Source organism: Bos taurus, chromosome 16, assembly GCF_002263795.3.
Source record: "Bos taurus isolate L1 Dominette 01449 registration number 42190680 breed Hereford chromosome 16, ARS-UCD2.0, whole genome shotgun sequence".
Taxonomy (NCBI): Eukaryota; Metazoa; Chordata; class Mammalia; order Artiodactyla; family Bovidae; genus Bos; species Bos taurus.
The window spans coordinates 39,936,371-39,951,451 of record NC_037343.1 but is presented as its reverse complement, the minus strand read 5'-3'; the positions used below and the strand labels follow the sequence as shown (position 1 = coordinate 39,951,451).

General features: G+C 41.3%; 1 protein-coding gene across 7 annotated transcripts in view; it reads right to left on the bottom strand.

Annotated features, from left to right (window-relative positions):
* Positions 1–15,081, bottom strand: part of C16H1orf105 (chromosome 16 C1orf105 homolog) — a 99,448-nt gene that overhangs the window by 59,966 nt on the left and 24,401 nt on the right. For 4 of the 7 annotated variants that reach the window (XM_024976517.2, XM_059875549.1, XM_015475081.3 and 1 more), the window contains 4 exons: positions 14,752–14,826; positions 12,474–12,541; positions 9,877–9,944; positions 6,494–6,886 (listed from right to left, as the gene is read on the bottom strand). In XM_024976517.2, coding sequence (XP_024832285.1) covers positions 6,741–6,886; positions 9,877–9,944; positions 12,474–12,541; positions 14,752–14,826 — 357 coding nt within the window. In that variant the 3' untranslated portion in view covers positions 6,494–6,740. Of the gene's footprint in view, positions 1–3,559; positions 3,655–3,962; positions 6,386–6,493; positions 6,887–9,876; positions 9,945–12,473; positions 12,542–14,751; positions 14,827–15,081 lie in introns of those variants that run through there. The other 3 variants (XR_009490768.1, NM_001205494.1, XM_059875548.1) reach the window with 3 other exon arrangements.

Here is a 15,081-nt window from a genome sequence, read left to right as displayed (position 1 = left end):
CTGGATCCTAGACCTAAAGGTTTAATTATAATAACAAGACTTTAAAGATCAAGCTTGAATATTAATAAGATTATTTTGCCACACATACTTCTTTACTTCTGTAATGGATATGAGAAGAAACTACTGCTACACCAAAAAGTAGATAAAATAAAAAATAATAAATAAATAATTAAAGCAAACCAAACAAATGGAAGAAAGTCCTAGGCTAACTTATTGCCTGTGTGGGCAACAAAGCCTATCCCCAGAACTGGACTCTCTATTTCTCTTCTACTTTTCGAGAGTTTCTCAATACTGAAACTGATGCCCTCTTTTTTAGTTAACATAACAACTTCACAACTCCCTTGAAAGTCACTAATATGCAAAAGAGAATAGTTTTGAGCTAGAGTCTAGTTTCTGTACATCCTCACCAGCTAAAATGACTTTGTTCATACTTGCTTTCATTATGTTCTATTTTAACACAACAAGAATATTTTAAATGTGTATGTATGCAAAATATTAAAATATTGCACGCACTTTCTTACTCCTCCCCCATAGATCATGATATGCTCTTATGGGAATCCTTCGGGCTTCTTCTAGTTTTACTCTGGCCAGACTCCCTTCCATGGGCAGCCCTTTGAACCTGGTTCTGTGACGGGGCTTTCCCACAGACAATCAGACTTCCAAGATGATGAACTCCTGCCCTTGGTATTTACAAGTGAGCCCTTCCTCCTTCATACATCCTCCTCCACTTCCCTGGTCACTGCTGCTCTCCTCCACTTTGGGCTCTGACTGCAGACCAGAACACCTAGGCTGACTGCTGGAAGATTCATCCTCTGACCTTGCCACACTCTTGGGTCTAGTCTACCTTCCTACCTTCTACCATTCCCCTTCCTAGCCTTGTCTATCCTGGTAGGCAAGTTTCATGCCAGAGCTCAGCTTCTTATGGCCCCACCCTGGCTTCCCGTTCCAAAGACATCACCCATGCTAATGACCCTGAACATCTAACAGGTTGAGAGAACAGAGGCCTGTGCCTGGAGCAAGCATGTGGCATTCCTCAGCCAGGTAAACCCAAGATGGGGCTCAGCATGGCTTGGTTTGCAGCCGGTTTCATCCCTCAGAAGGTAGAGAATTCCACTGAGGAACTGCTACTTTGGACTTAACTCTAACAAGGTTGAGGTGATTGACTGCTAGGAAATCTTAGGTATATTGTGTTGAACGAGAAGTGGGCACCATTTGCAGCAACATGGATGGAACTAGATTATCGTATTAAATGAAGTATGTCAGGCAAAGACAAATATATCATTCATATGTGGAATCTAAAACAATGATAGAAATTAACTTATTTTCAAAACAGAAACAGATTTATAGACATAGAAAACAAACCTATGGTTACCAGAGGGAAGGTAGGGGAGGGGATAAATTAGGAGTATGGGATTAAGATACACACTACATCACAAAGGTGACCAACAAGGTCCTCCTACCCAGCACAGTAATAACCTATAATGGGAAAGAACTGGAAAAGTGTACATGTAACTGAATCACTTTGCTGGACACCTGGAACTAACCAAGTAGTGTGAATCAAATATACATCAATGTAAATAAACAAGTAAATAATAAGACTAAGGAGAACATGGTCATTTCATCAAATATTTCAAGAGTTTTATGCAAGAGACCAATCCCATGCAGGCAGTGCCATAAAAAAAAGCAGCAAATGCACTTGTTACAACAGAATGAGCAGTTCTGCAGAGGTGCCCAGGCAAGGACTGTGTTTCTTAAGTGGACAGCACTGAGTGGAACATTACCTCTCCTGTTTAATGGAAGGAGAACACTGGTGAACTTGAATGTAAAGAGAGAGGAAAAGTAAGTGACAAGTGCTTTGAAAACCTTAAAATGCTCCATAAGCATGAGACATCAGTTACTATTTGCCAGAACTAGCATTTCAGTAGCAAAACTTCCAAAGGCCAGAGATAAAATTTATCTTTGACCTGGATGTTTGCCTGAACTTTGTGGTATTCAAGGACTCTGTGTCTTGTTTGTCAGGAAGACAATTAATTATGTTGATAGGTTTATTAACACTTTTGCAGAGTTTTTTGCTGTTGTTCATTTCCTCTTATTTTGTTTTTGAGTCAATGAAACCATTCCTGTGGTTTAAAATTCAAAGAGTAAAGAAAAATGAAAACTCTTCTTTTGCTAATGTCTTTTCTTTTCTTTTTTTTTTTGCTAATGTCTTTTCTCTAGCCATTCAGTTCCACTCCTGAGCCAACTAATGGGAACCAGTATCTCTCTTGCTGTTTAGACACATCTTGTTCTTCACACAATTTTCTCCATGTGAGAATCTGAGTTGTAAGGGTTTCCTGACTGTAGCCATATGACATCCCATAGGATGGTCGCTGAGACACAGGACTGAGCAGAGGCCAATCCCAAGAAGTTTAGGAACAAGTCTTCCTCAAAACTGCAAACATTTGTCAATGCCTAATTTTACTATTCTGCACTCCACTGGCCAGGCAGTTAGTTAAATGTCTTGCCAAAGAATGCAAGATAACATCCTTTGTGGGTGGATATGGCTATCTCTCCTCTGACCAACTTTCCTGACACAGTCACACAATTGCATCTTTGTTCCTACCCAGCGAGCTGGACGGTTGGTGCTAGGAGAGCACTATTGCTGCAATCACCAGGGTTCAGTTAGAGAGTAACTCACACTTGTTTCCATACTGGCCTGTGTGCATGCTCTTTGTTTGTGTATATGTTTGTTATTTATCCAATTGAAATGATAAGTCACTCAAAGGCAGGGTCCTAGTACCTAAACCTTTCATATCCTCAGAGCCCCCAATATTAGGATCTCACCTCCTGTTTTTTTCATTCTGCTTAGCAATTGAGAAATGAACTTTTCTTCCTTCTTAGTATCGCTAGAATGTGAGTAGTTCCCATGGCGATATGGTGGGAGCGTGAGACATTGTTCTCATCCTCATGAAGTGACACATTTTTCTAGAGAGACAAGAATTACAAATATGAAACAGGGGCAGTGCTTACTAAGGTGCTAAATTGAGGTGGGTTTGAGGGGGACATGGCTGAAACAGGATTGACTGTCCTCGTTTTCTCTAGAGATTAAGTTTTTCTATTTCTAGACATTCTAATTTAATCTTGATTCTTAAGACTGTAGTTCATAGATTGACTAACAGAAACAAGTCTGTGCTTCCTCCTCTTCTGGGAAATTTTCTGTATTCTATTGGGCATGGTCATCCTCATCCTCAGACTCTCCCAACCTAGGAACTACACCCATGCAGGATACTCCAACAGGGCTTCCTTAGAGGAGACAAGGCCATTCTGCCAAACCCTGTTTCACATCTACTCTTTGGAGTTACATGATTCTTGGGCATTTTTAGGAAGATGGGCAGCTCCAGTGTTAATATCGCAGGGCCCAGGAGCCAACAGGCCCCTGACTGGCCTCCCATTAACTTTGACAGTCAGGGGCCAGGAAAAAGACGAGTGACCCTGAGGAGGGTACAAGACAGTAAAGGCCTGTGGGATTTCCCAAGGTTAAACTGGGGAATGGAGACGACAATGGCTTTGAGTTACATACTTGATTTTTTTGTACAGATTCTCCTAAATATAGCATTTCTCTCCAATTCTGGCAGTAAGGCAACAACTATGCTGATTGATTGGTTTTTAAGTTCCCTGTTGGGGTGAAAGAAGATAAAAGAGTAGCAGTAAGTCTGACTCATGTTTGTGGGTTTTTATTATAACAAGAGTCATTTATTTTTAAAACAGAAAAATCAGGCTTTAGCCTTGAAACAAACAAATCTAGCCAAGATTATCCATGTTAAAAAATTAATCCAAACAGTACATGACTTTGAATCAGGAATAACATTATGACTAGATTTTTACCATGAAGAAATTATCCTGGTCAATTTATGAGAGGTTTGTGGATGAAGCTTAGGAACATACAGTAGATAAAAGAATAACTGACAAGTCCAAATTATTACCTCCAAGGATTCAATTAGGTAAGGAAGAGATTGCACCAAAGAAGATGGTAGACTCAACCATTTAACCCCTATGGTACAAAGAGAAGCATGTTTAAGATAATTTCTTATAAACATTATCACCAGTAGAAAAAAAACAGGCAATACCCATATAGATCTATTTGTGAGTTTAAATTGAAATCATTGCATTGGGTAGGTTGTATGGAGAAGCAGTCAAGGGTTGGACTTCCCAATCTAGGACAATCTGCCCTCAGTGCCATTACAGGATATAGTTGCAGGAGTAAAGTGTGAAGGAAACTCACCAGCTGGGTAATTGTTCAACAAAGCTACTGATGGGACATCACCAGTGGGCTCAGGCCACCTTGGGTCAAGGCTTGGACCTCAGATTCTGAGAAATGATTTCATAGTAACCAAAAGCACATAAGCTAACAAGCATTCATATAGAAAAATGAGAGTTCAAAGGGAACTTGAGTTCTTATGCCAACTGGTCAACCCATCCTCTTCTTACCAGGACACTATTTGAGAAACCAAGTTAAGGTTGGTAAACAGATGATGTGAGGAAAGAGAGTTAAAAGATGTTCAAATAGAGGTAAAGGATGTTCAAAAAGTTAATATCTCCAAACTTTGCAAACCTTCTCTTCTCTTTGAAACTTTGTTGCCTTCTCTCTAATCTCTCCCAAGGGACCAGACTTCTCAGGTAGATGAGTGAAAGCACCTTAGCATTCCTTTTCCCAGAAGGCTGAAGATGCAAGGGTACATACACCCTGTACATTACTAGTTCTCAAAGCATGGTCTTGGGACCCTTGGAGTCTCTGAAATCCTTTTTTGGGATTTCTTTGAGGTCAAAATTGTTTTCATAATGATACTGAGATGTTACTTGCCTTTCTTTTCTTGTCTCCTAGCAGTACAGTGGAGTTTTCCAGAGGCTGCCTGACATGTGACAATGTTATCACTCTGACAGAAATTGGAAGGTCTACTTGTGTACTGTTGTGATTTGAAATTTCTCCATCTTAACTTAGAACACAGTAACGGTCAATGAATATAACCCACTCAACATTTGGGAGTGCAAAATGTTCCTAAGATCAAAAATTGTAAGAACCACAACATAGACCATCATTGTCAGTCACCATGCTAGAACGCTAACAAAATACCACCATGTTATTCTTTTCAATGAGATCTGGGGAACACCCAAGGATTCTAGGTGAAGATTTCCTAAGGAGATTTAGGAAGTATTCTATCTAAGTAGATAATATTCAGATTACCTCAAAAGCTCTAAATAACTGTGCTGCAGGCATGCACCCTCCTCTAACATATGGGAATGTGTGCCCCAGATCCTTTTACTGGATATGTTAATTTGCTAAGAAAAAAGATAAGGAAACATTTTCATCTGTCCTTCGACAACTATCTGAAATGGGATCACAATTCATGCACACAGCCTTCATTTGAAAGGAATTGCATTCTATTTTTGGAATTCTTGAACTCTAAATGAACTGAAACCAAGAATCCATAGCCTACCAGGAATATAGGGTAATCAAGAAAGCTTTTCCGGCTTGGGGGTTTGTGTGTCTGTGCATGCACGCATGCGCAAGAAATGAGGTCAGTTTGGTCACCAGGCTATCTGTTAGAGACTTCTGAATTACATTCTTCAAACACAGCACAGAGGTTCATTCCCACAGGTTGGCCCAGTGCCCATTTAGACAGGATCTTGGGATTCCATAAGGCCACTGCCTCCTAAGCAATGGAAGGGATCTTTTTTTACATGAGCCTTCCTGAAGCTGGGCATGGAGCATATATGCCCACAAATATAATATTACAAGCCTAGAATTTTCCTTTGTCTCACACACACAGACTGTGACAGAGCTGGATATACATCCTCAAACCAAAGTAACCAAAATACAGAATAGAAGCATTTGATTTGAATTTGACTGAACACAGATGAGAAGAACATCCGTTACATTCCAGACACTAATGGAGGTTACATGAGGAAGGCAAGACAAATACTTTTTCTGTCCTCAAGAGTAAAAGTGAAAAAAATGAAAGTGTTAGTCGCTCACCTATGTCCAGCTCTTTGTGATTCCATGGACTCAGCCTACCAGGCTCCTCTGTCCATGGAATTCTCCAGGTAAGAATACTGGAGTGGGTAGCCATTCCTTTTTCCAGGGGATCTTCCCGACCCAGGGATTGAACAGTGGTCTCCCACACTGCAGGCACATTCTTTACCATCTGAGCCACCAGGGAAACCCTGGGTAGCTATGAGCTAACGTGACATGAACACACAACCTTCACCTACCACTTACCAGTTACCGCAGTACAGCAACCTTTGTCATCTGAGTTAACTAACTGAGATAAGGACAGAAGGGTGACCACCATTTCTCTCTTTTATTCTTACTATGCTGACCTCCTGGAACCATCTCTGGCCTTCTGTCCTGAAAGAATTGATTTTCACAGAAAATCCATGTCTTAGAAACAGAAAACTGTTGTCTATTATAGAAACTCTTTAGCAAAATAAAATAAATGACACTCAAAAAAAAAAATAAATGACACTCAAAATGTTCCATTTTAATCATCACATGTTTATAATCATGTCAATTAAACTATTTTATCTTTAGGAGAAATGAGAAGATACTGGTAAGAGCTAGAACTTTAACAATGGTTAGGAAGGCAAAATTGAGTCATCTTGTTCATACTAAGAGGAAGTGATGTGAAGGCACTAGTGTCAGAAACTCACTGGGTGAGGTGGCTTTCTCTCTCAGCATCTGGAAGGTGATGAGTGCCCACCACTCACTGACTCACTGCTTTGCTCACTGGTTCTTTGCTGGGCAGGGAAGACAGTTGTGTCTCCTGCAGGGTTTCGTAGGCATCTGACAGAAGTCTGTGGAAGACAGCTGTCCTGGGGCCCAGAATGGGCAGTCTGTAGTGAACGTTCTCTGGAGAACAGAGCAAGAAGGAAGGAGAGGGCTCCTTAGATTCTATTTTTAAAATACACTCAAAATAACTGGTGTCACCAAAGACTTCTCAACCTTATAAAACAGCTTCAAGATTCACATGAAAACCTTCTCTAACAGAACCATCTTACCCCACCACACTTAAGCTTTTACATATCTTGGTCAAAGAGGCCAGAAAAGAGTGTTTAGAAACAAAACTCAAATATTCAGAGAGACTGCCAATTAAATTATAAATGAAGATAATGTGCGACTGGAATTGTAACATGAGTTAAAGGGAAAAGAGGATACAATCCTCAGAAGACTTTTCAGGGACACACGTGTGGTTCTGCTCTTCAAACAAACAAATGTGATCTTACAAAAGCCAACAGTAGGGCAAATGCACTTGTATTTCAAAAGGAACCTTCATTTTATGAAATAATTTATTTTAGGGCTCCTTAAAACTCTGGCTCTGTCTATGGGGTCGCACAGAGTCGGACACGACTGAAGTGACTTAGCATAGCATAGCATAGCATAAAACTCTTACCATCCTGACCTTTTCTTTGGTTATCAGTTTATTTACAGATGGTTGGTATATTCATTTTTGTGACTACTCATTGTGAAGGAGAGTACATCAGTGTCTAAAATAGCATATTCTCATCGGAAGTCACGGAATGACTAAGGGAGCTGGTGTCCTGAATTCTCTGGAAAAGCTCCGTGGTCCAGGTGAATGAGAGCTAAGAGATGTCAGAAGATCACAAACCAGTTCAGTGTTATTACTGTAATGAAGAGGAAACCGAGGTCCAGGGTCATGATGAACTAAAGATCAGAAGCCAGATCTCCTTAATCCTAACACTTCGTGTCACGTCTTAGCCCTGGTGGAGTGGTAGACCAGGCCAGGTGGTAGGCTTAAGCCAGGTGGTTAGCAGCTGTACCTATGTGTATGGACAAGAGCTTGTGAGTGTTATGGAACTCTGGACTCAAGGCCAGAGTCAAGATGAAGAAACCCCATCACTTAATAGAGATAGGCTCTTTCCATTTACTTAGTTCTCACTAGGAATTATTGAGGATCTATGAAATTTAGCTGAATCCAGAAGAACACCAGGGATTACTGTCGTGATCAACAAAATGAGTTGGGCAGTCACTGGCAGTGATGTTTGCTGGATGACTCAGCCATTTGGTATTTGCAGCATGTCCACAGGCTACGCAACGTAGGGACACGTCTAAGCTGTATAAGCCAGGGGGGGCTGGGGCAGTGTCAGCAGCTTTTCTGGGTCGATCAAAAGTGAAGGCTGCTGGTAGTGAGTGTCTGGCTGTCAGGGGTGGGAGTGGGCAAAATGCTTCTCTGGTTTTAAAGGTGGGAACATAGAGACCCAGAGAGTTTCAACAAGATAGCTAAACCTGTCTAGCAAGGCTAGGATCTAAACCCAGGTCTCTCTGTTCCTAGGCACCTTTTTTTTAACCTCAGAAAGCATACACAAGAGCAAAGCTCAGCTCAGAAGGGTCGCGACTGGAATCAACTACCAATCTATCAAGCCTCAGCTCTAAAAGCACTCCCTGAAGTCCTACCTCCAAGACTGTGGTTCTTGGATGAAAACTATGGGCAAGAACAATGTCTATTGAGAACTTAATATAATCTACATTCATTGAGTCTAGCTCTTATGTTGGTAGTTGAAAATATATCCTCAGGGTTAACGAATTCATGAGAAGCATCTTATCACATTGTGCTGTAAAATCAGAAAATAAACATTTTTGCTTAGGGAAGGGCATGTAATTATGTGTGAGTATGTGTGCACACGTAGGTTTCGTCCTTTGTGAGGCAGACCTGAAAAAAATCCAGGCTTAAGGGAAACTCAGAATGAATGTGCGGCTGATAAGAGAGAACCCTGAAACCAGCCTCACATGGGTTCATTCGCCCAGTGTTCCCTAGGCTTCAAGAGAATGAGGTGGTTGCAGGCAGATGGGGGAACTTTCATGAAGGATGCACTTAACTCTTGGATCTTCAGTCCACTTTGACTAAATGACAGGCAATAGAGAGGCCAATATTTCTGTATACATAAGAAGGAATTGGAGATCCACTAGAGTGGAAATCTCCTAACCTCAGCTGTCCACTTAGTCTCTGATCCTCCCTTTTGACACTGCTTCAAGATACGCCTTCTGTCCTCAAATTTCCTTTCTGATGTCTTCTCAGTTCAATTCTGGCTCTAACTCCCCTGCAACCTCCCAGGACAGAGCTTAGACTTTCCCATTAGTATGAAGTAAAGAAAGTGCTCTTGATTTTCCTTTCTATGTGTATCAAAAGAAAAACTGAAAGTGGCTTCAGTTAATCTGGAAACAGATGAAAATACGGACATAAAGTGACAGCCTCTGCTGCATCAAACCCTTGAATTACATCACTCCAAAGAATGACCCACCCCTCCTCCACCAGCCCTGTATTGGTTTCTCTAAAAGATAAGATTTATGTCAATGCTGAAGCCAGAGATAGAGTTGCTATCCTTTTATTCTATTACCAGCGAGTGAATGTAAGAATAGCACTGGGCAGCTGCCAGGAGAAGGCAGGTGCTCCAAGGAGCCTGTGGGAGGGAGGGTTCAGGGCTTGGGAAGGCCATTCCAGCAGTGTGGAGACATACATCCTTTCTCCCCTTAATTGGGGCTATTAGGACTGCCTGAGAAGGGAATTATCTATAGACATTCTTCAGCAAGTGGATTATGGGGCTCTTTAAATGGGGCAGAGCGATGTGGCATGGAGAGGACCTGGGAAGGAACACACCAGGGATAAGGCCAAGTGAGGGCTGAAGAGGGGACAGGGAGGGCTGGAGTGAAGGGAGGGGTGTGGACCCACCGAAACAGGTCAATAAGCAGAACGTGAAAGAGAAGGGATGGAGAATGGGAATTTGTTCAAAAAATTCAGAAATTATCTTAGGCAGTAAACTTTTCATTCTGTTACCATGAGGGTGGTATGTGTCTCCCTACAAGTACTCCAAAAGAAGGCAAACCTGTTAGGATGTCATCACGAGAACGTTTGGGTACAGTCTGGGCTTTTGGCTGATGGAGACTCATCATTCTGATGGGAAGAAGCAAGAATACATATTAGTGATTTGGCTAGGGCTTGGCAGAAAGGAATGTGTCTTTATAAATTTTAAAACACAGATGGGCTCTCGAACCCAGCACCTGCTAACTTGGTATTCAGATCACTTGGCTGCAGTGTGAGATGACTGGTCAAAGACCACTACTTCAGAAGCTCTTTTTACTTAAGTGATATTTTCATGGAGTTTGATAAAAGCTGCATTTAAAAAACTATTTTATTTCACTGTCAGAACATGTATAGTCTGAAAATAGAAGGGATTAAGGAGAGAATCCTCCAGTTCTCAAGAAAAATGTAAACAACACTTCCAATCTACCTTTCAAGTGCAAAATTGAGCATATTTTTATCACAATCCTCCAATTTTGGAGAAAATGTCTTGACCACTGTCTATTTTTTCCGGAAGCTAAGATTGGAAGTGACTCTCAACCAAAAGGTGCTCAATTGCTCAGTCATGTCCAACTCTTTGCAACTGCATGGATGGTAGACTCCAGGCTCCTCTGTCCATGGAATTTTCCAGGCAGAATACTGGAGTGGGTTCCCATTTGCTTCTCCAGGTGATCTTCCTGACCCATGGATCGAACCCATGTCTCTGGCATCTCCTGCATTAGCAGGCAGATTCTTTACCCACTGACCCATCGGGGAAGCCCCAAACCATTTCTACATTATTTTAAGTTGTTTTTTTTCTAAAGATTGACCAATCTGTAAACTTGGATGAGCAAGCTACATCTCTACATTCATTTCTTGGTATCTATTTCAACAAAGATTTTTCCAAGATTATTTTAACTTTGCTACTAAAAATATGGTCAATCCATCCAGTTAATTTTATTAAATTGCCATTGGAGGATTCACTGGGACTAAGAAAAAGAAAAATACCTTTAATTGCCCATTTTTGGCAAACAAGAAGGTGGTATTTGTAAGACAATAGTTTAAGAACTGTCTACACTATAATACAACAAATATATATCTATCTGCTCATACTTATTTCCTCTGTCTTTTCCTTTCTCCTTTTCCTCTTTCCTTCATTCCTTCCAATCAACAAACATCATTTGATTCCCACAATGACTATAATTAAAGTCTCTTAAAAAGTATTTCAATGAAGACAATTTCATCAGCTTATATGCGTAGTGATATTTAGAGACTGTAAGGAGAGAAATTATAAGCTACAAACAGAACCAGGATCTTACGTTATAGTCACACAAGCTAAATCTCAGAGTAGGATGTTTTCTTTCATTTTACTAAAAAATAAAAACTAAAAATGACCAATCTAATAATACTGGGATTGACATGATTTTAGGATTGGTTCAGCCTTCACTCTAAGCTTTAAAGGAAGAAGAGCTTGGTTTTTAAAAAAATTAATGACTCACGACTTGAGACTTTCTTTAAAGTACCAAATATACAAGATAAATAAATTGGGTCAAAACTTTTCAAAACTCTCTTTCATAGAAGAATGAACTTTAGCTCAGAAATTCCCGAGTTTAAATAGTTCAATTTTCCATTTAAAGTCTGTAAAGAATATTTATGAGTTAAATTTATCGTGATCTAAGAGCACTTATTAAGTATAGAGTTGGTGTAGGTAATGTTAGTGCTGGAGCCTGTCACATTCAAATGCCCATTTCCTCCACCACCATGTCTACTCGGGCCAGGACGTGGTTTTGATGCGTCTGAGTCCGCATCTTAGTTTGTATAAATGTCCCTGAACTCATACAGAGAAATATAATATCTACTACTGTCCATCCTATGTTACAAAAGGGCCTATGTATTTTCCAACATTATTGCTCTCCGTAGAGGAAACAAGTTAATGATTGTCATTAGATCACATATAACTTTTTGGCTTAGTCATATGTAAAGGTCAGTGTAGGCTTACATTTCAACCATCTACTGCAAGGCAAGTCCAATTATCTTGGTTCCTTATCCAGGGTGACTCCATGTTTTGAGTTTTTTAATAAAATGAAAACTGAATTCTTCTTCCCTGTCTGGTAGTAACATGCAGGAAAAAAACCCCAAAATCCAACTAATCAAACTTTGACTGGACTTTATTTCTGATATATTTGATCTTGGTAAGAAAGCAGCAAATGACAACAAAAGGAATGGTTAACAGTAATTTTAGTCACTGCAGTGTATCAGAGGCTGTCCCAGGCCAAGAGAAGTAATGTGTAATCTCCCATATCTTACGGATTAGATATGTCATCTACATGGAAAATTTGTGTTTAGCTCTAAGTCATCAAACAAATCTATTCTATGCCTTGTACAGGTATTATGAAGGTAGAAAGAAAAATTATAGTTTGTACATTAGTTTCAATAGCTGTTTAGGGAAAAGGTAAAAACAACTATTTTTTTGGTCTAACTGTGTATTAATAGTTTAACCAGAAAATGAAACCACTCAAGAAACTCATCGCTTAAGCATTCCCCAAACATTTTACTTATTATATTACTCAACCCACTATCCTATGTCCCCAAATGAATATAACCAGATATAAATCTGTGTCCTGATTTAAATCTTTAACTTACCTATGATTCATAATATTTGCAAAGGATAGTTTCCGATCATCTGGGATTATCAGAGTTTTTGGTTGCACCTATGGAAGAAAGTCACATGTGTAACAATGCCCAAAACTGCACTCTAAGTTATAGAAATAACATACCATCTTAGCAAACTCAAGTTGCATTTAGTGAGTCATTCATATATCATTTTCTCCTTTCTTTTATTGAATTTATTCCTATTTTAATTTTTTGCCACTATTATAATTGGAATAGTTCTCTTTATTTCATTTTTGGATTGTTCATTGCTAATACATAGAAATAAAATTATTTTTTGTACATAGATCTTGTGTCCCATAACTTTGCTGTACTCATTTATTAGCTCTAGTAAATGTTTTGTGGATCCCTATATATAAAATTTCTATATATAAAAAGGGTTTTATATATAGAAATATATATAGGGTTTTCTATATATAAAATCACATCATTTGAAATATGGTTTTATGTTTCCATAGTTTTAATTTCTTTTATTCTAATTTCAGTTTCTTTTTCTTGCCTTAATTTTCCTGACTAGAATGAACACTAAATGGTGAACAGAAGAGGCAACAGTACATATCCAGGTCTGTCCCTGGTCTCAGGGGAAAACACCCAGTCTTTCCTCATTAAGTTTGATGTTAGCTGTGGGTTTTTGGTAGACACCCCACACCAAGTTGAGGAAGTGCCCTCTATTTTTATGAATCACCTTTTTTGGCCGTTCCCCATGGCATGCAGGATCTCAGCTCCCTGACCAGGGATTGAACCCACGCCTCCTGGAAGCACAGTGTCAGCCACTGGCCCACCAGGGAATTTCCTAGGAGTCTTTTGATACCTTCCTAGCATCTCCGCTCCACCCCATGAATGGAGGGGTCTCAGTGACAAAGCAGTCCCCACCCCAGTCCCCGCCAAGAAGGAAGCGGAGCTGCTACTGCACACAGTGAGCCAAGAGTATTTCGCACTTATTTTCTAACCTCTTTTCATTTCCCCTAGGCTCTGCGAGGCCCGGTTCTGACAGCAATAGGGAAGGGCCCTTGGGCACTTTTGCATCTGAGGCGCTTTCTTTGGGCATTCCGACGAATGATAAAACCCTGCTGTGTGCTTCCACTTGGGCTGGTTTGGGCAAAAGCAAAGGTCAGAAAAGAGGTCTTGAGAGAGAGAACAGCTGCTGAGGTCCCCAGGGAGCCAACTGGCCAGGGCCTGCTTAGGCCTGGGGTCAGAGCCTTCTAAACGTAGACACAAGTGATTCCAGAAATAAGACCAGGAGAAATTCCAATCCCAGTTTCCCAGACCCCAGCCAAAGCTGATACTGAACACTGTGATCCTAATTATGCAGAACATGAATGGATGTTGTAACATCCGGGTACACCTTTGTTGGTAGCTTCAGTGACATTTCCAAATCCCACATAACAAACTCACAAACCCAGCGAAACACTTGCTCGTTGGAAGCATTTTCACTGTGAACTCATCAAAGGGGCCTCGCTCGTGCCTCCTGTTTGTCTTCTATTCCTCGCCCCTTTCCTGTTTCTGCACAACTAGCCTCACCTTCCTCCCTGAGTCAAAGAGGATCAGAATTAAAGAGATGCTTCCCAAACCCAAACCTAACCATTCAACTAAGTCAACCTTCAATCTAAGCCCGATGCTTTCTCAGAAGGCCCCTAACCTTGCTTCTTACACTGACCCAAGTCTTAACTCCAACACGTACAGCCTCCCTCCTGAAATACACCTCTTTCTTTAGCAACTCAGATGTCAGAGCTTTGTTCTTGAGGCACCCACATCCCCTAAATAGCCTTTTCTTTCCTAAAACTCCCCTGACCCACCATTCCCTACCACCAGCAACAAACAACCACCTGTAGCCAGGAAGTACCAGAGATTCTCCCCCCAGCTCCACCACCGAGGCGACGACTGAATGTACGACAAAGCCCAGGATGAAGCTGCTTGTGTCATGGCTGTGATGCTGAGTGTTGTGTTGGAGACATGTTAAGGCAGAGAAGAGGCTCCATAACCTCCGGCACCTCTGTAGGGTAGTCACCTGAGGCCAAGCAAAGCAGCTCAACTCTGCTTTTCCCCTCGGGTTCAACCTGCCTCGGTTCATCTGTGGTTCGTTGCAAATGGGGAGGTATATCATGTAAGGTGATGGAGCTCCCAGGCTAGCAGCTGCTCATCTGTGGCCCTTCCTGCCAGGCTCCTGGTCTCTCTGCTGGGCTTTGGTGCGGAAGGCGTAGTGCTGTGCCCTGGGGACACCCATGCCCACACCTGCCATCCCCTCACCTACCATTTTCACTCCTCGACATGTGGAGCACAGCTGCTTGTTTCTGATCAGCGTGGGGTCGTTCTGGTTCCACCCAGCCTGCAGGGAGAGAGAGAGAGAGACAGAGAGAGGCGAGGAGCCGGGGTGGCAAAGAAGTGGGGAAGGGGTGGAGGGGTGGGAGGAATAACAGTTACTTCTGCCACAAAACAGAGATGAACACTCTGGTCCCAGCCATGCCCAGGATGGACATTAGACTCAGACAGGGTTTAGACAGAAGGGGGTGAGCCACAGACTAAACAGTGGCCTTGGGCACCCGCATACAGTGGCACAGGCATCAGACAGCTGGCAGGGGGT